Genomic DNA, 25,704 nt, shown 5'->3' on the forward strand with positions numbered 1-25,704 from the left:
TAAATGGTACACATTCATTTTTGACTAAAGGTTGAGAACATTGTTTTGTAAACACGGGAATGCACATGACCTGTACCTATTAACTAATTATTTCAGACTTTTCCATGAAATGTAATGGAGGAGGAAAGGAAAATCCTTTGAAATGTCAGATTGCAGGTTTAGTTTACTTTGGTAGTAATATGGGTGTTTTGTTGCTAGGACACCTAATTGACTTTTAAAAAAACCTTGTTCCTGGTCAGTAATACTGTGCAAATACTGTTTTCTTTTGTATTTTTGTTGGTTTTTTGGGCGTATCCTGTCTTTGCTGGAAAATTCAGGCAAGGAAAGAATGTATACTAAAGGAACCACACTCAAATGACCAGCAAAGCTGAGATCTAAGTTAATTCCGAAAGATTTTGAGTTTTGCATTTAGTAAAGCAGCATGGTTCCAAATGCAGAATAAGGAATCCGTTCCCACTGCAGCTGGTACACGTTCCAGGGAAGCCTTTTTCCTTCCTTTGTATGTAAGCCTGTGCCATCCATCGCACCATCACAATCGGAACCCACCTCAGGGGGAACTGAAAGAAAAAGCACAATAGGAGCACGTGATACAAAAGTGCTATTAGCCTTTCAAGGCGCACATTAAGTAGACTATTAAATTATCTCAGAATATTGCTCTGTATTTGCTGAAGTATAGAAATTGCACGAGCATTTAATTGCCACGTGCCATATTCCCCATTGTGCTTTTAACACACTTCTTCCACCCCGTCTGGCACGACGAGTGCATGGTAAGTAATTTGAACGGCGGGGGCGGGGGGGCTACCCATCCTTTGTTGTCATCCTTACACAGTCTGCGGCACACGCTCGGGAAGCTCGTTGTATTGCCATGCCTTTGATCGAGCTGTAGGATCCCTGCAATTGTGTGAGCCGCGCGCCGGAGCAGGACAGCACCTGGAAAACCAGAACTCTCAGAATTAGCCTTCAATCCCCTAACACGGGATTTGGGGGGGGCAGCACAACTCGGGTGCTGCCCGTTCAGAGCCCGTGTCGCAGTCCAGCGAGCGCCGGGCCCCTCAGCAGCGCTGTTCTTTTGTGGGCAGCAGGAGGCCCCGCCTCTGCCCGCAGGGCGCGGGGGTGTGGAGGGGGGTGTGGAGGGGGGGTGTGCCCACCGGTGCCGTCCGCGCCCGCTGCCCCGGGCGCCGCCACCGCCCTGCAGGCAGGGGTCAAACGCGCTCCTCCCGGGGTGGCTCCGGCGGGACTCGGCGGCTGCCGGGCGGGCGGGGGTCGCTGGCGGGCAGAGGCGTCGGGAGCGGCCAGGACTCGGGAAGGAGGGGCCGGCGGCGGCGGGAGGAGGAGCGGGCGGCCACACGTCACTTTCCCCGGCCGCGTGTTTACGTGGAGCTGAAGATGGCGGCGCCGGTGGCCCCGCCACGGCAGCTGTTGTCTCTGTGAGGCGGGACCGGACCGGACCGGACAGCGAGCGTGTGCGCCCCGGCTGAGGGGAGGCCGCGGGGCGAGCCCCTCCTCCTGCTGCTGGTAACACCCTGCTCTCCCGCACAGACACCATGGAGGACGAGGAGCGGCTGAAGAAGCTGGAGGCTGGGAAAGCCAAGGTAGGAGGAGGAGGCGGTGGCGTGGCGGGGAGACAGCGGGGTCAGGGCGGGGGAGGTTGTCAGCGGGGCCGGGCCGAGCCGCGCCGTGCGGCGGCGGAGCGGGGCTGCGGCAGGGGCTTGGCGCGAGGCCCCGCCGCGAACAAAGCCGCGGGCGGAGGAGGCGCTTTGTGCCGCCCGCCCCGCGCTCCCCCGCCCGCCGCGGGGCCGGGCTGCGCTCCTGGCCGGGCGGTGGGTGCTGGTGCCCGGCGACACCGGCCCCTGACACCTGGCATGCCACAGGTGCCAGTCACGGGGCCGGACGGTGACAGCCCGGACAGCCTCCGCTGCGGCGCCGGGCGGAGGAAGAGGAGAAGGAGCCTCATAAACCTCATTGCCCTTCGCAGCCAGGGCGCGAATCCCGTTTACCTCATAAGCCTGGGAAACCCTGTGAACCTTTAAGGAAGTTTATGAAACCGACAGCTGTTCTCAGTGTAGAACTAATGCCGTGAGAGAGCCTTAGGAGGCCGGGGATTAGCGGTGCCTCCAGCGGTGCGGCGCGGTGCCCGTGCCGGGGGCTGGGAACGCCGTGACTCAGCCGCGGGACCCCGCCGTGTGCGCCCGCAGCCCCGGTGCCCGCAGAGCTGCGCGCAGCCGTCACCGCCTCGGGGCTCCCAGGCGGCTCAGACGCTGCTCTGCGGGCTCGCCCAAGGGTTAGTCGGGGAGCTTAGCATTTTATTCTAAGCATGGCTCAGTATACACCGGCTGCCAGCATTTCGCCTTCTGGGCAGCAGACTAGACTACACTTCAGGAGGACCTCTTTTTAACTTCAAAGAAAGCTTTGGTGTGGTTAACGAGATAAGCTAATTAATGGCATTCTAGATGAAATTAGTGTTTTGACGTTAGGTATCATCTATTTCCTTCCTGTAGTCATAGCTAAATGATAAGAGTTCAGAAGTTGGTCAGTCATTTATGCTAAAGATATGCGTGTAATTTGGCGGGAAGTAATAGTAGAGGCAAAATGAAGACAAGCTAAAGATGAAGCTATGAAACATCATTTTCACATTTTATTTATGCGGGCTATAGAAAAAATATCGTTCATCTGCGAAGTATTGAATAGGTATTTTGCTATACTAGTAAAAAAACGTAGTGTGTTTCTGTTTGGGTTCAAAATGTCTGTTGGGAAAATCTCCGAGATGGAGTTGTATGCTTATATAGAAAAACTTGTTCCTTAAATGCTTAGTGCAAGAGTGGTGTTTGCACAATATTATATGGTACTCATAAAAGGCACTGGGACAAATTAGATCCTGGTGGCAGTACATTCTGTCACAGACTGGTTAATTCTTTTGCAGAAAATTAGAAAGTAGTTCATAAAGAAAATGGTTGAAGTAGATTTGCCAGTATTATAAAGCACAATGAAGAATTTAGTTTTTTCTGCCCATTTTGGCCTGGGGTTAACACAGAAAATTAATGACAGGTTACTGAAAATTGAACCAAAAGACAGGACTCTAGCAGGAACTCAGTGGCTTCCTTAAAACTTTGAGAAAAGACATGTACAGTTTACTAATTTATTCTGTACTTTAAGAGTACTGTCATAACTTTCACTATTGTTCTAGTCTTTTCTGTCTAAAACCTAATGCTGTTCTTGTAAGTTTTTGCCTGAAGACTTTAGTATTCTATGCTTTTAAATGTCCCCTGTGATTTAAGTCATTATCACTCTTTAAAGTTATACATGGTTTATGTGAAAAGGGACTGTAAAAGCAGTGTGAGTTTTTTCAGATTTTTTGTTTGTGTTCTGTGTTACATTTACCGCCTTTTTAAATGTGAATGTAAAAATGTGTTGTATAGCAGAGATTAGGTCACAATCTTTCAGTGACAAATGCCAGTGATAAAAGCAGAAAAGAAGGAATTCTGTTAGTAGAGAATGAAAGCAGGAGTTGCTCCTGTAGTTGCTTTTCTCGTTTTCAAGCAGATTCACAGTAGTGTAATAAGTGCATCTCCTAAAATTGCTTGGCTCCAGTGGATATCTTCTGCAAACCACAGCAACCAAAAAAACATCCAGAAAACCTTTGAGCTTTATCACTTGAGAGTTATTTAAATAAAGTAACTGAGAAAATGTGTTTAAGTATATGTTGTTATTATGCCAAAAAGTGCAGGTATTGCTATACTGCAGACACCTTAAACCATGCACCTGAAATGACAAACTTTAAATAAGATGTTCCATAAACTGCAGGATGAATGCAGGTAATTGGCAATCTGGTAAAAGAGCCTAGTGGATGCCATGAAGGTGGCTGGTGCATTGCTAACAGCAGAGTTACTATTCACAATTGAGACCTGGACTGTGGTTTTGTTTGGTTTTTTTCCTTGTAAAGTTGGCACTGCTAAATCTCAGTGTCTGCATGCATATTAAACCATATGAACTCTCTTGTAAAGCAACCATGTGGTTGTTTTTTAATATCAAGTGGTAAATGTGGTATTTGGTTTTGTGTGAATTTATCTGCAATGGAACTTCTTCTTGATGACTTCTATGACGCTGTCCCCCCACACAGATCTTTTACAGAGAAGTGTATTAAAAGTGGATTTTCTGCAAATTAATTTTCTTCTGAGTCCTCTTTTATTGTTACTGGAAATTGTGAATCTTACCTTGCTTGAATGGTGCTAAGTGTACTCAAGCCTGCAGAAAAGGTCTCAGTGTGAACACACGGCCTTTGCCAGTACATAATTTGAAAATTGGAATAAAAAGTCTTGATGGAGGCTCACCAATATTCATGTGTACGTGCTATCTTTGGAGGCTACACCCAAGTCTGCATTATGAAGCAGTTTGCACAATATGTTGTTGTTCTGTCTGTTACAAGTCTGCAAAAGCAGGGGAGGCACACAGTTAAATCCAGTAAATTACATGCTCCTTTTCCCAGACCTGTAGTCATTCATTTTCTTTTGCCGTGAGTAAATCTACTGATATTAACCTAGCCTCTATAAATGTCTGTCTCCCTTCCATTGAAAATGATCTTTCATTTCCTCTAAAGAACTCCCTTCTCCCTCAAACAGGTTGTTTTTTTTATCTTATCTTGTGATGTCAATATGGAAGCAAGAACAGTGTGTGTTAGAAAGGCCAGTTAAGGCACACCATGTTGGCTGTGATGGAAAGTGAAAGGGAGAAGATGTGTGCCAGCAACAGAAATATAGATGCATGCTGTGAGGTTGATCATTGCCCTAAAACACAGTGACATTAGAAATGCATCAGATGTGTTTTGTGCCTTGCTGAGGATATTTGGAATATTGTTGGTGGCCTGAGATAGTGAATGTGTATCTGGTCTTAAAAAAAGACTATGGAGCGTGGTGGTTGAAGATCTTGACATGGCATACTACGTGTGGATTCCTGTGTGCATCAGTTTGCTTGGAAAGCTCATCTCACATTAAAGAGGGTACTATTTGTGGTAGTTGGGTTGGGTATTTCAATTTCATGTATGTATTTAGCAGCTTAGTAACTGGCTTTTCTTACTAGGGTGTGGGACTGTCTTGATCACCTTTCAGAACTACAAAGAGTAATTTGCTAGCTTCAGAATAAAACCACATTGATTGGATTCCCTTGTCAGAAAGTGGGTGAGGGTATTTTGGTGTAAAGCTTTTGAAATTTATAAAAATATTTTAATTTCTATGCACATGGACACACGTGAAAGGCACAGCTATTATAACTGGCAAAATTGAGATGAAGCTATCAATAGCAAGTTTTATGGAATGATCCATTTTACAGTACTGAAGTTTAGTTAGCAAAGTATTTAAAAAGTGTTTAAATTTCTAGTGAGCAAAGGGCATTCCTTAGCTGTATGCTTGTTTTTCCTATGGGAGGGGCGAACAAGGGAACTACACTAATACACTTTGTAAGTTCTCTCGGGTTGGCCTAGGATTTCAGGTCTAATGTTAGAAATACATAATTTAGTGTTTTGTTTTTCAAAGCTTTTATGAATGTTTGAAATACATTGTGCAGTGTTCTAAGAAACTGTGTAATTATTGGATAACCTGAAGAAATTAGTGAGTTGAGAACACTTGAGAACAGAGGCTGTTACTGCTTTTCATCTGTCCCAGAAAATCACTGAGCAGATGGAGCAATGATGTCGGCTGGGGAAGCTCTAATGGCTCTCAGTGGACAAGTATTACAGGTTGTATAACTAATTTGGCAAGTTGTCTTCACAAATTGAATAGTCAAAAGAAATAATTGCATATTTTGTCATCTGGTCATGTATGTAAATATTTCAGATGACTGAAGATGAAAATGATATGTATTATTAAAATAGCATTGTCCAAGAGTCTGGGAATGTTTGCTGTTTGCATTGCTATGTCTTTCTTTTTTGAGTGGAGAAAAATCCTCACTCATCTCTAACCTCTTTGGACTGAGTAGTTTCAGAAGTCTGAAGGAAAGGTGTTGATATGTTGAGTTTTTTTAAATAAAACACTCAAGCAAACATTGAATAATTATGTGACTCAGTGATTAAAGCTCTAATTTAAATCCCCCAGAAGAACTCAAAGTAGAGATTGAGTCTAAAACACAGTGTAAAACACAGTCTTTTTGAACTCCCTGTAATTTACCTGAAGAGGAAAAAAGGCAGTATCTCAGTAGTTATTAAAGAGTTTTTCATCACTGAAGTCACAGATCACAGAATATAGAATATTCTGGGTTGAAAGGGACCTACAAGGATCATCACGTTCAACTCTTAAGTGATTTAAGACAGTTACATACGGGAATTGAACGCACAGCCTTGGTGCTGTCAGTACCATGCTCTAACCAATGGAGCTAATTTAAGGGTCAGTCAAATTAAATAGATTTAAAACTTACATGTCATTAAATAGTTGGTCTATTAACACATCATCTTTTCCTTTAAAGTGTAGACTGTTCATTTTGTTTATCCTGTCAGCCTCAAATAACTTGAGCAAAAATAAACGGAATTGTGGAAGGAAGAATTTACTTTTCAGTCTGCATTTTCCTACTCTGCTTTTCTCTTAAAAGAAGTTGTATTTGCCATATCATGAAGTGCTGATATCATCATAAAACCCTAGACATTGTGGTCATTCTTCATAAATTACGGACAGAAGAAGCTTTTTGAGTTAAAAGTTCACAGCATGGCAGTGGTGCTTTGCCTATATCTGAAGATGCTGGTATGTATTAATGGACAAGGCAGGAGGCAAGTAGATCTTTCAACAGTTGCCTGGAAAGGTGTGGGAAGGCTTTGGCTTGAGAGTGCAGTGAAACTGAAAAATACTTTAATGAACAGTTTATTTTAAGGAACTCTTTTTTCTTGCACATGGAGATCCTCAGAAATCTGTATCAAATCTGTATCTAGTTCCTAGGCACTCTTTTGTTGTGCTGCAAAGCTTTTTTTCCCTAGGTCCTTCTGAAATTGTGGGGATTGACTTCTTTTAATTTACAGGCTTCAATTTGCTCGCTCCAATCTGCATCTCTGTCAATTTTAAATGCAAATAATAGAAGGTATGTGGAATTGCATGTGTATATTTTGATTGTAAACATGATATTATATCTGTGATTTTCTCTGCAACACAGAGAAAATCACAAATATAAAGACTGAATATTGCCCTGGAGAGAGCACATGTGGTTTTAAAACTTTTTTGAGTAAAAGAAGATACGACAGAAATTGAGTAGAGGTGAGAAAAGAGCAAAATGTGAGGTGTTCAGCTTGTTGTGCATGCATTTATTTTTGTTCAAAACAGTGGATATCTATGTTGTATTGTAGAGAAAAAGATTTCATATACATTTGAGATATAAATATATTCAGTCTAGATAATTGATTGCTACTGGGGTGGTACATAAGCTTGGGTGAGAGATCAGTGGAAATCTGTGGTAGCATTTTCAAGACACATTATATGCCTAATAGCTGAAAAATTGGTATGACTAGTTTAATTTTTCTTTTGAGGATAATAAGACTATAAGCTCATTACAGTTTACTCAGTGTTCTTTTTTTGCTTTGAAAAAATAAAAAGAAATTGTAATTTTTTTCTCACATGTTCAAATTTTTTATCGACTCTATTGGGTATTTGTTAAAAAATATATATTTCAACTGAAATCTGAGATTTCAACTCTCTTTCAAATTGAAACTACTAGAAGTATTCCTGTTTCTGAGTGTGGGTTTTTTTCATATTGTTGTTTTCATGTCTCTTTCCTTCATTCCAGAAATCTGTTCTTGCTTTTGATACAGGGCTTGATTATTGGTTTTAGATGTTGTTTATCAATGTACTTTTATTCAAGTCTTTAAAGTAGCTCTCTAGTTTCCAATGGTGGTGCAAGGTAGAACGAGCTGTAATTTATACTAGTTTTCTTCTGTGAATGCAGAGAAATAACACTTCAAAATAATCTTTGTTCTTTTGCCAGTGTAGAGAGAATTGTTCTTTAATCCAAAGTGCTAGTGAATTTCACAAAAATAGAGAAAATCAACACAGTATTGTTAGTAGCCCAGTGAAGGCAAGAAATGGTATTGTAAACCTGCAGTTTAAAATGTTTAAAATGTTTTCCTGTTCCATGTGCAAGGAGAAGGAATTATAGAAAAGAAAGCACAAAGTTGCTCTTTGCCTACTTTCAAGACTTTCTTTGTTTTAGTGCGAGTCTCTCCCTCATTTCTGTGGTCTTCTTTCTCACTGCTTATTTTCTTAGTATGTGTGTTGCAATAGGAAAACAGAGATGACTGCAACATTTCTTTCCCTGTTATAGCTAGGATCTAGAAAAGTTTGTTTGTTGGTACTTACTTGGAAATAAGCTTGGTCACCACCACAAATTCATTCTAAAGGACTTTCAGTAAAGTGTATCTGATACTCCAAGAAAATTGGACTTTTTGGCATATGTAGGTGTTGCCAGAAAATCTTGTGTTTTTTTCCTGACAGGGAATAACCAAACAACTAGGTGCTTTTAAATACTGATATAGAAAGATATTAACTGTAGAATAATACATGGTTACTCTAGCATCTTAGAGTTTGGAATAGTGAAAAATCTGATGAAAATGAGGACAAAAGAAAATAAGGTTGCTGAAGTAGGTCCAACTTTGTTGAACTACTGTATATTGCAGCATAAGATTATATACTAGTAGCACAATCCTAATTTAGGGTCTGAAAGCTCCGTCCTAAATATCTGCCCCACAGAGAGAGATTTCAAGGTATTTCTATGTATTTGTTTCAAAATAATTTTGTTGCAGATACATGCTAGCGTGTGACTTTGAATTTGGAATGATATATGTACCACAGTTCAACATAACATAATTGATAATTGCAGTCTTTTAACTGCTATGCTGAAACATAAATCGTTCTTGAAATTTATGTTGATGAGATGCTTGTCTGTTGACTGCAGAGTTGGCACACCCTATTGTGTTGATGGTTCTGATGTTCCTATTTATTGAAGGAAATATTTGAGAATCTTTATTTTCCTGTGATTTCTTGAGAAGCCAACAGTTTATTACTACCTTTCCTACAACCAGTGGAGAAAAGATTGAACAATTAATAAAAATGTTCCAATTTCTTAGAATTCTTAGTTTCTTGGAAGTATGGATGAGTTCTCCTGCTTCTCTCCTCTTCTAAAAAGGAGCCCCAGCAAGCTTCCAGATGGAAGCAAAGGAATGTGAGACTCTAGATACCATACACTACGTTGAAGGTAGTGAGGGAGTGATCAAATCCCAGTTATAACAACACTGAGTTGTAACATCATGGCAAAACGAAGAAGAGGTGGTCTATTGGACTATGCTTCTAAATCTCAAAACATGAAGAAATTTTAAAATTCTTGACAATGTGACATAATAATGGTAAAGAGAATATATACCATTTTTGTGATATTTTTAGAGGAAAGCCTAGGTTTGATGAAAACTGTGCTGCCGTGGCAAAATTACAGGATATCACTAAAACTACAATAGCAAGCAAGACCCAAGAAGATTGGTGGAGTTAAAGAGATGGAGTAGATGGGATTGTTCTGGCACTGGACATGTTTCTGTGCAAATATTGATAAAACAGGTTGTCCAGAGAATAAGCAGAGTAAGTTACATAACATTTTATTCAAATCTGTGTTCAGTGGTAGGCTGTGATTTGATAGAAGAGGTTATCCCTTAATCCTGGCTTTGTTTGCTGACCTTTTTACTTGCCATTAAACTCTTCTCTCTGAAGAAACCTCCAGTATCCAACCACAAAACAAGGGGAAAAATATTTAATTATTTCTAAATCCATTTTGATGCTCTAAGGGAGGTAACCGGTTTAACATAAAACCTATATATTTACATTCAGAATATGTATTTTCAATTAAAAGGTATATAGGAGAAATATCTTACTATAACAGGTAATGCTCAATAACAGTGATAAGAAAACCCTGTCTGGGTCTGTTCAGTTGTATGCTGTGTTAGCTAGCCTAATTTGCTGTGTTAAAAGAAGTAAAGGATGTCCTGATGCAAGACTCCTTGAAAATGGTTGTGTGTTAGATTTTCTTCATTATTTGGAATATATTTTAGGAATTCAATTTAGCTTTCTTAAAAAGAAAAACAACCAACAAAAAAAACAAACAAAAAACAAAACCAAGACTCCACAGACAAGTGCAGTTTTGTGAGCAGTATCAATATCTTTGTGAGCTTGCTTTTCTCATAATTCAGCAGAGTGTAAAAAGTGATAAAAGCCTGTCAAAATAGTACATGCTTGTCAAGCCTTGCACACTGAGCATGAAATTCATGTAGTTGGTTCTTCCCTTATGTCTGCCCAGCTCCTCGCAGAGCTGTCTCTCTCTCACAAGCTGCAGTTTGTGGGCTTTATTCTCACTCTGTCCATTCAGTACCAGACGTGCCACATGGCGGGAATTAATGTAAAAGTGATATAAACTAGGTGGGAAAATGGTGAAGCACAACTGAGTTTCACTTGCTCTAAAATATTTGCAATTTACTAAAAAAATAAAAGAATTGAAACCATAAACATTTCTTAATATGAAAATTTAAGTTTTGTTCAGTTTCTACACAGAGTTGAAGCACAGAGGTGGCCAAAAATCCCTGTGAATAATTGCTTAAAAATGTATTGAAATTCTCCAGAATTTCTGCTTTTGACAACTGAACACAATGTTCCTGAAAAGATTGCATTGACAACTGGATGAAAGTCATCACATCACTTGTTTTTATTAACAAGGAATGGCTGTCAGTTCCTGCTTAGCATGAACTGAATTTAAACAATTGATCTGTACCTGAAAAGTTGACTGTCTTGTTGACAAAGCTGTAACCTCTCAGATTCTGTGCCAGTTGGCGTTTGTCAAGTTGAAAAAATTTATAATCTTGTGCTGGTTATTAATAAAGCCTTATTTAGACATAGTCTGTTCATTCTAAATGTGCCTCCTTCTTTCAGACTTCTTGGTTAATAAGAAATTAGATGCAAACACAACTCTTGAGATCTTGCTGTGGCTTTACATCTTTTCTCTACCTGTTGGGTTTTATTTCTCTCAGTTTTTGATCTTTAAATATCTCTGTCGCAGCTACATTTTTACTAAAGAGGACACTGTGGAGAGGAAAAATGTAGATGTATTCTACATAAATGCAACTAAATTGTTTCCTCTTAGGATGAAAAAGTTAAATTTACATGAATCAGGATAATGTAAACAGTGCATAGAGACTTAAAGTAAATCAATAGTTTATGCTTTTTCTAACATCCAAAAATACTGTCATCGGCCCTTCTCGGCCAATATCTAATAAACTCTTCTTCCTAATTTAGTATAATGACTAAATGTTGCCATGCAGGAGGAAGGCAAAATATGCATTGTTGGGCAGTGCAGGACTTCTGCTGATCAGAAAAAACATGCAGTGGGCTGCAACCCCTTTCTTGAAGCATCAGCCCAAATGACAAACGCTTTTGTCATTCAAGTTTTCTTGCAGTAGCTACCTAAAGAAGTCTGGGCAAAGCTCTTCAGATACTGATTCTCTCCATGCAGTTCTTTACATGTTGCAGTATTTTTGCATCTTTAAAACCCTGTGCTCTAGAAATGGTAGTTTTTTAAAGTTAAGTGATTAGAATTTGCAGCTGAATAATTGTAGTGTGTTGAGGAAGGAGGAACTATGGGAGCTGGAATGGAGTATTGATTAGTGTCCCACAGGATGTAGTAGTTGCCTGACTACAATTTTCTGTAGATATTTCAAGATTTTTGTGGGATTCTAATCGGTATTCATGATTTTTGAGAAACAGTTGATTATCCCCAACCTTGCACCCTGGAAGCCACATTGCTGCTTGATAATACACTGTAACCATGGCTGCAATCTCAAAAGATTGGCAAAGACTGCTCTTTAAATGAAACAGACTTCTCTGAATGAGTTATCAACATTCAGGTCCTTGGATCTGCACAACTGTTAATAGGAGACCCCTTTTACGTAACTAGGGCTGATCTGACTGAACTTGCTGAAAACGTTAAAGATTTTTGACACTGTGTGACATCATCTTATAAGCAAACTAAAGACTTGGTTAGGGTGCAATCATCATTTCATGTTACAAATGAATAGAAAATTTGACTTAGCGTTGTTTGTTTTAATGGCTTACTCTCAAAGTAGGTGGTCGTTCAGTCTTCCACAAAGCCTGTGTCACTCAGTATTTACATTATTAGCTGTGGAAAGAATGTGTGTTTGTATGTACACAGTACTAAACTGAAGTGGGTGGCAAACATGGTGAAGAGGCTTAGACTTCAAAATAATCTGGTGCAAAAGGATGTGGAAGCAACACTCAAGGCTTTTTTTGCTTCTTCGTGGTAAGGACTGTCCTTGGGCTTTCCAAGTCCCTGAGTTTAATGGCAGAAATGGAAGCCTAATGTATTATCCTCTGTACAAACTGGGGACCGCTTAAGCAATTTTGATGTAAAAACATTTATGGGACTGAGTACAGTGTGTCCCAGCATCCTGCATAAGCTGGGTGCTATTGTTACAAGGCTGTTTCTTTGCTCATCTTTGAAAGGTCATTGCCTTCAGAGATTTCAAATGAAGCAGGAGGAAAAAAGCAAACATCAGCTCCATATTCAAGGACAGTGAGAAAGAGTATCAGGATCTGTAGGAAGGTCAGCCTGGCTATGGTATCTGGGAAGATGATGGACCAGATCTTCCTGGAACCCATGTTCAGGCACAGAAAGGCCAAGAGCATGATTGGAATTTATCAAGGGCAAGTTAATTGTCCTCTGTGATAAACTGAATGTCTCTGTAGATGGAGAGAGAATGGTGGATGTTGCTTACCTTGACTTTAGGAAGTCATTTGATGTGATCTCTTAGAGGCTGTGTGTACAAACTGGAGATAGGTGGCTTGGATACATGCTCTGCAAGGTGGGCAGAAAATTACCTGGACTGCTCTGCTCAGATTGCTGCAGCAAAGTCCAGCTGGTGGTAAGTAGTGTCCTTCAGGTGTACAGTTGGGTATTCTGTAAATGACCTGCACTGGAGGGAGTGTGCCTGCTGTGTGCTCGTGCATGATACTGCCTTAGGGAGGTTAATGAATTGAGGTATAGGGCTTCTTATCAAAGACACTTTGACAGTCTGAAAGAACAGACTGGCAGAAAACTCAGGAAGTCTTAGCAGCATGAAAGATGGTAGAGGAAAGTTCACACACTATCCTATTGGCAGAAAGGAGGAATTTTTGATTCCATTTCATTACAGGACTGTAAAAGTAGCCTACAGAATGTTCCAGTGACTAAAAAAAAGAGGTGATGCTGTGTGATCCACTTTGAAGTCAGGAAGGGATCCTGCATTTCTCAGTAGTGGCCAGCAATGTTGTTTTCATATCCTGAAACAGGAGGAGGACCCCCAAAATTGATTTCTGCTTACAATCCCAATTTTGGAATATTTTTGTTTTCTCGAGTTCTTTAGGCCAAGTTGTACTTTTCTAATGTGGTCAGCTTGGGTATGTAATATTCTTCGGTTTTACCTGAAAGAGGTAAGAATTGAGGAACAGAATTATGTTATTTAATAGCATCATAGCTGTTATCTGGATGATAATGGGCTGGTGTGATCAAATACTGACTGAGAAATTATGGGGTTCTGTTTTATCTCTCTCCTGCTCCTCCCCATGTAATTTCATTGCAGCATATGTTGGGGTGCTGGGAGAATGGAGGAATAGATAGATACAAATTTATTCTTCCCAAGCAACTGCAATAAGATAATCCTTTGTGTTGGGAGAATCACATTCAAATACTTGATTTCACAGTGCCAGATTAGACACAATATAAAGCTAATTTAAGAAAATACAAATAAATAGGCATATACTCAGTAGTTCAGTACTATACTGTATCCTGGGAGCTGGATTAATCTGTGCAACAAAAGGATTATATAAAAACTGCATTTTTGTGATGTAATGTAGTAAGATGACTAGCAATTATGATAATTTATTATACTATTTCACTATTTCCATACTCCCTAAAATAAGTCTGTATTTTTAGGTGTAATCTTCATCGATTTAGGTTGAGGAAGAACACCTCTTTAACTTAGACCACAATGTCCATGTAACTAGTTGTGTCAGGAAAAAATGCATTTCAAGTGTTTTACTAGAAACCCACTTGAAGTAATGTACAGAATGCTATAAAACAAGTGAAAGTGAATTTATTCTGGGGATTTTTCTTCAGTTGAAAACATATAGATTTTGCTTATAGTTATTTCTTACATAAATGCATGTAAGCAAAAACATAAATGAGTCTGATAATGCTCAAAATCAGCTATAGTATAAGTAGTTTGTATTTAAGATACCATTATTATAAATATGAGAATCATTACTTGTCAAAGCTTTTTATTTTCTTGTTTGGTAGTTTTAGTGTTAATAGTTCAATCTTTATAAAAATGAAAAATGTCAACCTTAACTTTTAAACATGTAAGAATTAATAAGTAGAATAAAGTGTCTGTGTCACATACAAAGTTGCAGGTTGCCAGTAATTTGATTGACAAGCACTGTGTGGAGTTACTGGCAACTGATGCTTCTGCATACTTTTTGTATTTTTAGAGTTGCCTTCTAACTGGCATGCACAGATGGCCATAGGTAATGATTTTTGTGTATTTCTGAATTAAATATAACATTTATATGGTACTTTAAATTTCATTGTCTCAATATCCTGTGTTAATTACTCTATATGGGTTTTGATATTAATTGGGAAGTTAGAGTGTGGGATTTTTAGAACTAATAAGAAGAACACTTGTTCTCATTAAGCAGTCAGTGTTATTTTGTGGTAGTAGAAGTTGTTTAAAGTTTTCTTGAAAAAAATACTCTGATTTGACACCTTTATCGTGCTGATAATAAAGAATGTTCTGCCACAAAGTGAGTAAGTTGTTTCAGGGGTATTAAAGTCAAAAGACCATAAAGTATTTAGGACTGCTCTTACCTAGAGTTTAAAATGATTTTAGAGAAACCCTGTGAACTTCTGTTTGAAATACCAGGCTTGTTCTGCTTGTCTGTGAAGTTCAGTGTGGTATATAACTTCTTTCCCCTCTCAGATTCCTGTTAAAAATGAGGGCTAAAGTCTGTATTCTAGGACGTGATAAATTGCAGGTATGTGTTTTTAATACAAAGAAAATTATAATTTAGAAGAAAAATTAGCACATAGGATATATGAAAGTAACTTCTCTTTTACCAGCCAGAATCAGAGTCGCCTCTTTCCTCCATTATTACCAAAATTTAGATTGAATTTTAGCCTTGCTTTGGACTCAAGGAAAAGGTAGACTCACTTTTCCACTGCCTTACAGTCCCAGGAATGTTTTCCTTAAGGTTATTTTTTGGGGAAGAAGAGCAGCATAGGAAGAAAGTGACAGAACAAGGCAGAAATTTGCTAACCACCTGGCTGCTTCTGGTATTTAATTACATAGTTTCTTTGCTTTTTAGGCTGTACCTATTCTGTAAGACATTTCTTCTGAATTGAGTATTTTTTAAGACCTAAATATAGTGGAATTAATATGCTTATATGCTTAACTGTGTTACTGTATTGCAGTTGTTTTCTTAAAATAGTTACCCTGTAAGAACTCCAAGGGATTAATTAAAGGCGTCTCCAGCTGTTGATTTAACTATATTTAGTCACACAGCTGATACAACTATATAGTTATTAAAGAACAGGTGTTAGACCAGTAGCTTTAAGAAGAAATAAATTGAAGCTACTACATAAGCAATGCTCAGATTGTTGGTAAATTTATTTTGGTGATACATATCGATATATGTCTGATGACTCTGCTGCTTTCCAGAAATTGAAATTCTGAAGAGATTAATGTTTTAATGCTTACATTTAGTCTCTAAGTTGCTACTATGCTGTAAAATAAGTGTTTGGGGTTTATTTTTTTCATAAGCCTAACTGAAACTTGCTATCAGTGAAAATCCATTACTTCTTTTTATATTTCTTATGGTCTGTGGTATATTCATCTCTATGGTTTATTTAAATATTTAATTGTGAGCAGTTCATGAAGTATGATACTGCAGCTAAGAATGAGAGAAGTTGATCCTATTTGTAACTCACTGGACATTTCTGGATCTGTAGAAATCAACTGCCATAAATGTAAAGCCTAACCATACAATTTTATTGAATCAAACACAATATTGAAAGAAATAGCAGATATAAAATTGCAGCCTAGTACATAGTTTTAATGCTTAAGTGCTCTTTGCCTTCTGCTCAGGAAGAGAGTATCTGCCTTTTAATTACAGAAGATAACTGTTTTCACAAGGCTGAATTCATCAAGAATGGAGTGGGAGAAAAGTACTTAAAATCTTAAACATATTTGTAATTGTACAACCTTAAGAAAAATGTCAATGCAGAAACTTGCTGAAGAGTTCACCTTTATGAAATATTGTACTAATTATGGCTTCTGTCAAATGATTTTTCTATCAAGTGTGTTTTGTAGGCAATTATTAATCTGTTCCACAGGCTTTAAGATGTGATACCTTTTGCATGTTCCAGGCTTTTTTTGATTGTTTGTTAGTTGTTTGCTTTTGTTTTACCTGTGTCTTCATCTGATCAGATTTATTGAGCACAAGCTTTGTCTTGATTGCTGTGTATGCCTTAAGGCAGTAGAAACACACAGCAATCTAACTTCTATTTGGTTGGTGTCGTGTATCATGTGTACTCTACCTAATTTAGTCTAATACATGCCACCAGTGGCTTAGTTTTATTAGTTTTTCTTAAGTTTTAACACAATATCTGACAACTTTGAATTTTGACAACTTTTCATTAAGATGAAGGGATATCATGTTGTTACACATCAAGACCATAATGGGTAGGGTTGTGTCTCCTTTTGGAACTCAAAAATTTTATGTATTATTCTGCCTGTCACAGCCTCTACCACTTACTGTTCAGCTGTTAAGTGTTACTAAGATATGATCATTTGATAGCTTGACTTAAAACACCAGAGATCAAATTTTCTGTGCACTTCCTAAAGTCTGTCTTTTGTTTGTGTCAGCAAAACATATTGCATCCTGTGCTTTCATTCATAGGAAACTGATACTAAAATCATAGTGTAGACTTACATACACCTTTATAATAGCAGCTGTTTCAGTTAATAGAATCTCATCTACATTTACATCTTGTTTAGGGTCCTGCACTTCTTTGAGATTACTGTTCTTAAATGGATGCCACAGCTGAAGTCACCCATAGCATTATGTGGATACCAAAACACCCCAGAAAAGTGCCTGAAGATAAATATTGATACTTTTGTTTCAAAAGGATGGTAGGATAACCTGTTCATACATTCCAATGAAGAGTGTTGTAACTGTATGGAAAACAACTAATGCTTTCAGAGTATCTTAATCTCATATTAGGATGAGTTTTTAAGAATGAATTAATATATAAAGCCGTCTTCTGGGTATAAATTTTGAAAAGCTCTTGTGAGGTGTGAAGGATGACATGGCAAAGCAGAGAAGTTTTCTAGTTCAAAAATTAGTGGAAAACATCACATAACTTATTATAAACTTGCAATTTAGCAAAGTAGTAAAACCTTTCTTCCCTAATTCTTTTATAAAAGTTACAATTAATTGTAACATTTGTATCACCATTATTAAAATTTATTTCGGCAAAACTTTAGCCGTCACCTGGAATTTACTTACTATGGCAAGTTGGATTATTTTAGAAAAGCTTAGGGAGCACAGGAAGAAACATTTTTCTTTAACATGTTTGTAAATCCATTTGTTAACATTGTGATAAGTCCTCCTACTTCCCCACCTCCCCTCCAAAAGTTGTTTCAAAAGGTTTTAGGACATTGAAGACTTGACTTTGTGCCATTTGGGGTTTTTTCAGCCTAGCTGGAGAATATTTCAGGATCCAGTTTTTAAAAACAGAAACCTGGTGGAGCAAGAGTGTGTTTCTGTTGGTGCAAAACTCTTTTGCCTTCTTATTGTTACTGAGCCTCTGAAACCTGGCAAAAGTGTCTGATAGACAGTGCCTTTTGAGACAGCACCCAACTGGTGACCCTCATCCCTAATGTCGGTGCCTTTAGCCTGGATGACCAAAGATCCTAATGTTTCAGGCTTCATGTATGGATGACCTGTGGTTTTTCTAGAAAGCAGCACAAAACAAGCTTCTGTTGGCCTCTCATTTTTGTCACTAACAGCTTGTTCAATCAGTTATTCCCTCTTGGCTTTGGGGCCTTCAGTACCAATGTGGGTCAGATGATTTTTTGACCCTCAATATCACCAGAGGGAGGCAGCATTTAATATGAGAAGAGTAAAATTACAAAGTAGTTAGGATCAGTCTATAAATCATTTAAGTAGAAGCAGTTTAGTTAAGACCAGTTGAGCAACTTTTTTAGAAGTTAGTTTGAGGCATTGCTTTTGTTGAAGCAGTCCAGCATTGAAATGTGCTTGGTATACTTGTGTCAGTCATTGTAAACTGATTTAGAGTGAATTTTCATACACTTAACTTCCATTCTGTGTCCAGAAAATAACCCAGCTGTAATGAACTTAGCTGGTCCTAGATCTGTTCCTATTTAAACTCTTGGGATGGGGAAGAGCAGACCAGATCAGAACCCCACTAATTCTGAGGCTTTCCAGCTCACAGTGCCATCTGGCGGGGTTCATTCCAGTTCAGCGCCCTGGGTAATTAGCACTGCCAGCAGTACTCTTAACTTGATAAAGACTGGCTGAAAAGAATTGCCCGAGGTGCTGTTCCTCTCATTATCCTGTGTTGTCCTTCAAGATACCATAGCTATCTATAATTGTAAATTCTGGTGATCCCATTGGTTTTCTTCAGAGGACTCCAAATGAATGGCTGTCTCTGAAGCAGAAAGACTCTCAGGCTTTTATTTAGAATTTCTTCTTTAGAAATTTTCTTATTCCTATTATCACCAACTAATACTCATGAGACACTTAAGTTTCCATAAGGGAGACATTCTAAGGTCTTGTTCAAGCTATTTGGGAAAACCTGGTTGTGAGTGCAACATAAAAATCAGTAGATTGAAAATTCTTAATTTATGGGTGATTATTTCATGTTCATTCAGCCTAATGTTTCCCGTTTACTAAATTCAGCATCTGTTGAATAGAACAAATAACCTAAAGCTCTGTTTGGTTCAACAGATAAGCAGATTGAAACTTGCAAAGAACATTAATTCTTTACTTACAGGTTGGCTTTTCAGCTATGTGACATAATATGTTTAAAGTATTTACAGGTTGGTTGCTCATTTATCTTCTTTTAGTGGGTTTTTATCTCAGGATTTGAAAAGAGTTGTGATAACTCTCTTATTTGTTGATTAGCAGAATACAATCAGTAGACTTCACTAGGAAGACATCTCTTTATTCTCTGTGTTGGCAATTTTTCATCCACCTTACTTTCAGTTATCCTTTGCCTAGTATAGACATAGGAACGCAGAAGAAGCAGGCACTATGACCTTGCCTATACTTCAGGCTGTTAGTGCTTTGCCAAGACAACCCTTAGTGCTTAGACCTTCTGAGAATGTGACAAAAGTGACAAAGTGACACTTTCTTCTCTAATACCAGTTAACTGTTCAACATCTCTTTGGGGGACAGACTAGCTTTTACAAAACTTGATAGCCTAACAGCAGATGAGTTTTAAACAGCTCAAGTGAGATTTACTGCCTAAATCTCAGTGTTGCTGTCTCCATGACTCTCTCGTGGGTGAGAGAGGGATTATGGCAGATATTTTTTCAGTTGTCCAGGGTAAGGTGGGATGGATAAGCTTAAACCACAGCAAATGTGCAACTTCTAAACGATGCCAAAATTTCAGATTCAGGTTGGCTTTTTTATTTGGTCACTATTGACTCGCCGGACACCCCAGTCAAGAATTCTTGGGACGTATATGTACTTAATAAATGATCAAAACAAATCCCACTTCAGGGCTCTGCTTTTTGTTCTTTTTGTGTTACTGAAATCTTCTGTAGGAATAATTACTTACCCGTGGTCAAAGGGAGTAGGCACTTGCTGTATCATTACTAGGGCAGATGATTCTTAAATTAGTCCCTCACCTTTTAAGACAGGTGGCAGTCTGTCTCAGTCTACATATTTTGGTTTCACTTTCACTCTCAGTAATCTTTCAGAGTTTATGTGTTATTATCATTCAGTGATGGGGGATTAGGAGCAATATCATTGGAAAAGCCTGAGCCTTTCTATCACAGGACTGGTTATGGTCTGTCATGATGAGTTTCATGATATATCCAAGTGTTACTAGGTACTTGCAGCCAGAGTCTGTCTGGGTCTGGGATATATTGTAGTTACCACTTACAATACAGTTTGCCACAATGCATGTTATACATTCAGGTGCAGCTCAAAGTGGATTTTGTAGCATTTGTTCTATGCAGAATAACTATACCTTTCTGAGGCAAATTTGTGGCTTTTATGTTGGTGGAAAGTTTCAGGCAGCACCTGACAAAAAATTCTATTTCACTTTTTCTTACCCTCATTATGCTCAGTTGCAGATACTGTTCCTGTGGAGACTTTAGTCTGCTAAATAGAAAATTTAAAATATGCTTTCTACACTTAAATAAAGTGTTTGCATTGAAGCACTGAAGCCAGGATTTGTATGTTAGGCTTATTGGGCTTTTTCTGCTGTATTGTGAGGCAGTCATAACAAATGGTATTATTGTTGTCAAATTCTGTTCTACAAAACGGGATTGCCTGGGGGGTTTTCAGCCATACCATAAGTATTTAATCACCAAACTGATGTTTTAGTCATTTACTGTGGTAGGCATTGAGAGTAATTTCAAAGTTTAATGGTTTCTCTTCATTGCTGCTAGGGCATGCTGCTTGCTCTGGGGTAGCTTGCTAGGTTAGCTCTCTGGTCCTCTTCAGCAGAGCTACACACCACCTCTCTCAGTCCCCAGCTGCTCTGTGATGTGGGATAATTCCATCCCTGGTGCAGGACATGAGGTTTATTTTTAGTATCTCGCATGCAGTTCTTGTTGGCTTCCAGCAAGTTGAGGTCTCACTATATGGTAGTTCTTCCTTCTGCTGTACCTGGCTTTCCACCATTTGTTGTGATCCATGAGCTTGCTTAAGATGTATTCAATTTTATCATCCAGATTATCTATAAAGAATATTACAGGGCTGTCAGTTTGTCTTTCAGGCATTAACTACTGTTTTTAGATAGAGATCAGAAGATTCAGAAGTCTTTGCCTTCTTACATTGGATGAGTGATCTAAATATGACCTGGGCCAGCACAGAACATTTCTCATTGGACACCAGACTGTTTGAGAACTTCTGACAAAGAATAAGTCTGTGAGGACATGTTAATCTGAAGTTTAAGCAGTGTCTGGAACATCTTTTGAAGTTATAGTAGTTGAGAAATGCAAAATCATGATGTGGATCTCCATTCATGCTCTTTTTGTACTGTGTAAAAGTAAAAAAGTGTAATTACTTGCTTGTAGCAGCTTGTCTGAGGTTCCTTTTTGTTGTCAGTTTGTAAGTTGGTGACTCATCCTTTTAAACTTTTTCCTTAAATGAATATAAAAAAAGAAATAGGGGTTTGTACTCGAGAAGCTGTGAGAGATGAACAGACCCTTCTCTTTCTGTAGCTGTGAGTTGGAGATGAGTTTGATTTTAGGAGGTTGAAGTTTGAATATAATAATGTTTGTGTACAGGTACATGAAGTGTGGACTGTACAGCTGTACTTGTACAGGATGCGCTATGTCTATGAATTTCTTCACAATTAGAAGGGTTTTTTTTGACAGTAACAACAGCAAACATGTTTTATAGTATTTCCTAACATCCTTCCTTGGAAGCACTGAGCACTTTCAATTTCTGTTAACTGTAATACCTCTGAAAATGAGGCTGTCCAGATCTGTTACATTTTCTGAGAATGTTAAGGAATAACAAGCATTCATAAAGCAACATCCATTTTTAAATGGTGTAGAATGTATTTCTGTTCTAAAAAGTATTTTATGCATGTGAACTAAAAATATAGCTATTGATGCTTTACAAATGTAGCTTCATTGATTTTCAAGGATGTTTTTCAGTATTGTCCTCTACTGGTGTATAGGCAGTGATTAAATGTTGCAGCTTTTGATCAGACTTTTTTTAAAGTGCTTAAGAGATTAATTTTCACATTATGTTGGAGCCAAATTTTATTTTACCATGGAGTTTTACTCTAGAAATAGTTCAATCAGACCATATTTGAAACTAATCAATGGACAGTGTTACCCAGCAGTCCACATTACTGGCACAAGTGCCAAAGGTCAGAATCTGCTGAAGGTAGCTGAATAAATAAATAATGCTGCTGTTGTAATTATAGCAGTACATTAACTGTCATAACTTACATGATTTACACAAGTAATCCCCTCCACTCTGCAAGTTAGTTCTCTTCTGTCTCAAGAGTAAGTATTTAGTTCCTAACAGCGATTGATTCTTCTCTGCATTTCTGACTTTCTGCCAGTTGGAGCATACTGGCATTTAAAAGTGAAGATAATGTTGTACCAGGGTGTTGGTAATTTTGGTGCAGTCTGTGATGTGGGAATTGGTGCTAGTATATTGGTTTGGGATTAAGGAAGTTATAATTAGAACTAGGTAAATGCGTATATCATCTATTCAATTGTTCTGTTGCTGTGGGAAATTATTTTGAAAAGTATACCTATTGTCAGTCTGCATGCTGCTCTCTTGTGACTACAAGAGAGTAAAAAAAACACTGGTGACTCTCAGTGTTTTTCTGTTTATAAGAAACAACATCTTGTGGCAGAATTTAGTCTTAATATCCATTTCCCATTTTTCAAACTGGTGGAAAGCTGAGTAGCTGCTGTAAATGACACTTCTGAAAATCTGGAAATAAACAAGTAATTTTTCCTGCACCATTTTATTGTCCCTTTTAATGCATTAAAAAGAAACATATTTTCATTATTGTTTCATTGTAGACTGGAGATTTGATAGGATATTTCAGACAATAATTTTTTTTTCTAAATGCTATGAAGTGAAGATGCCTGTTTCCAAGAGTATTGGGCTTTTGCCCAGAAGCAGGACTTGAAAAACCTGTGAGCTGCGAATTGCAAGTTGTTAGTTTATTTAGCTACTAAAGCTGAGAGTCAAGGAGCGAAATCGATTGTTCTTCACTACTGAAGAATACAGATGAAATTTTTAACAGAATTCAGTACTGCTTGCAGGATCCAAGCAAGGTCTTATCAGCATGATGGGAGAAGCTGAAGGCAATGTCCTGACAGATAGGTGAATAGTGTTAAAAAAATGCTCTGGGTTGGCTTTCATATGTGCTAAAAACGTGTCAAGTGGATCATGGTTGACTGTGTTCCCGATGCTTTCCCAGGGTAAGATGCTCATTCTCTGTTGATTCTCAGAGGTGTATCAATGTAGAGAGCCTGTTCTAAATGTCCTTCAGCTTCTGTTTCCTTGTATCCTTCCTCCTCCATGAGTAGCTCCTGCATTTACGTACTTGGCTCGTGCTTGCAATTTCTGTAACTCAGCAGAGACTTGACATTGAATTGTTTCAAAACTGCAGATTCAGAACTGATGGAAGCAGCATTAAGTTCTCCACAGGCTTAGTTGTGGCATAATTAAGCTGGTGTGTCTGAAGACAGGATAAGACATTGTATCAGTGTGTATTTGTTTCACATTTTGTTCACACCAGCAAAATCTATTTTTCTAGAAATACAAAATCTGGAAGTATTTTTAATCGAAAATTTTAGTTCTAAAGAATTTGTTTTCCTTGGCTCCCATAACTGCTGGTGGACTTTTCCCTACTTGTCACTGGAACGATAATAGATCCTCGACTGTAGTTCATGAGAAATAATTTGGTATCTGAGGCTCCCTTGTGATATGAGCATCACAGAATGTGTTTTGGTCAGCAGTAGCTTTTTGCTGTGCTGCTTCTCTAATTTATAGCTTTTAAAATTTGATTAAAAATATGAATTTAAAGTTATGTTGCAATAGTAGCTGGACAGTTCTTTGTGTACCTGAATGTGTGGGGTTAAAAGTGCTATGATTTGTGCATGCATCCGTCACTACTAGTGAGGTTATTTCCAAAGTCTAGATCCTCATATGGAATTTGTCAGTTAAGAACTTGTGTAATACAAGAATGTAACATTTTCATTTTCACATGTATTTAGCTTTCATATGTGCTCATATTCATCAGTGTTTAAACAGAAAAAAAAATAGGATCTGCTTATAACTGCCATGGTAGGTTTTAATCTGTTAATTCTGAAGAAGTGAAAGTCGACAACTTTGAAAGGAGGGAAATCTGGCATGCCCAGATGCTTCTGTTAAAATATGCGAAATACTCGAGGAGAGACAAGGAGTAATTAATTTGTCCTTGAGCTACACATCTAATTTTGTAGACAAATAAAGACTGTAAAGCTGCTTTTAAAAAGCCAACTTAACTTTCCATTACAGAAGATTTCAATCAAGTTGGAGAAGAGAGTTCTTGACCAGTGGCACCACATGTCGTTTATTACTTAGAAAAAAAACATTAAAAAAGCAAAATCTCTCTGTAGTTACTCTTGAAGTCAGGTTGTTTGCTTTATGTCATTGGAACATTTGAACAAATTCTGCTTTTCTTTTGGAAAAACTGAAAGTATTTTATTGAGATAAACTTACAGTTTTAGTAGAATGTAGTAATATCCTAAGGGAACAACTGAAAACTTTATCCTTCCCATTTTTGAGAAACTAAATCATTTTGAGAAACTAAATGTCTCTTTAGTTGGGTTTAGGGATGGTTGACTGGCTGTTTTGGGTTTTTTTTTTCTCTTAAACTTTGAAGTAGAAGGAGACCTTTCTTTTCTTGTTTAGAATTTTTAAATTTACTGGATTTTTTGGGAAATAACAAAAGATACATATTTTTAAAATAGAAAAAAATCACAAAGTTGAACTAATTAGAAAAGTAGTAGGGAGGAGGTAAGTATTAAGTACTTAGGTGAGCATATTTGGCTCAGCACATGTTCAGGTCCTTCTCCTCTAAACAGAGCAGGAGCCATATGCCAAGCTGTCATCCTAAGAAAGGAGAGGAGGCTGAAGAAACCCACAAAGAAATACAAATAAAAGGACAAAAGCATAAACCAGCCACAAATCAGAGCTGATCTCTCAGTGATGCATTTAGACTGGGGCTTCTCAGCTCTCTTGGGGCCAGATGAGAACTAGAAAGCTCTTCAGGTGACATCTTGCGCTGTAACCAAACGGTGACGGGGAGAGGGGATCTGTGTGTCCTGTTCAGTTTGGATGTTCCTGAAGAAGTTGGATGGAAGCCTGGCTTTCTCGACTGGTGAATATCACAAGCAAATATGCTGTCTTTTCTATATTTGTTTTCTTACAATTGCAGCGTATTTATTAAAAAAACTCATGGTATTTGAGTAGTTATTAGTCAATGTTGAAAGTTTAAAGTTTTAGGGTCTTTATTTGTGTGCTGGAGCTACATTTATGAAATGTATTGTAGTACATAATGCTGGATGCTTCAATTGGAAAGTAATGATTCTTGTTTTCAGATTTTATTGATAAGATCTTTTACATTTTGAATTTTAATTGGTAAACCCCAATGTGCTTGTTTTACTTATTTGAACAAAACTTCTGTTCTTGTTAAGAAAAAAAAAATTAAATGGATTTTCTTGTGTAAACCACTGTAAAGTGATTAAAAGTGATAAGCTCTTCAAAAGGCAGTGTCTTACTGTATTTGAATAGCTTACATACTAATTGGTTTTTAAACTGTGTGCCTGGCTCACCTGTGACTTTTTGTTCATCAGCATGTTTTGCTACAAGGTAGTGT

The 25,704-nt window shown here is 38.2% G+C and overlaps 1 protein-coding gene across 3 annotated transcripts in view; it reads left to right on the top strand.

The window, feature by feature from the left end:
• Positions 1-1,348: 1,348 nt before the first annotated feature.
• The window catches only part of AKAP9 (A-kinase anchoring protein 9), a 105,752-nt gene continuing 81,396 nt past the window's right edge, over positions 1,349-25,704 (top strand). For all 3 annotated transcript variants that reach the window (XM_036406398.2, XM_036406399.2, XM_036406400.2), the window contains exon 1: positions 1,349-1,592. In XM_036406398.2, the coding sequence (XP_036262291.1) occupies positions 1,545-1,592 (48 nt within the window). In that variant the 5' untranslated portion in view covers positions 1,349-1,544. The remainder of the gene's footprint in view (positions 1,593-25,704) is intronic.

The sequence above is a fragment of the Molothrus ater genome, chromosome 1 (assembly GCF_012460135.2).
Source record: "Molothrus ater isolate BHLD 08-10-18 breed brown headed cowbird chromosome 1, BPBGC_Mater_1.1, whole genome shotgun sequence".
NCBI lineage: Eukaryota > Metazoa > Chordata > Aves > Passeriformes > Icteridae > Molothrus > Molothrus ater.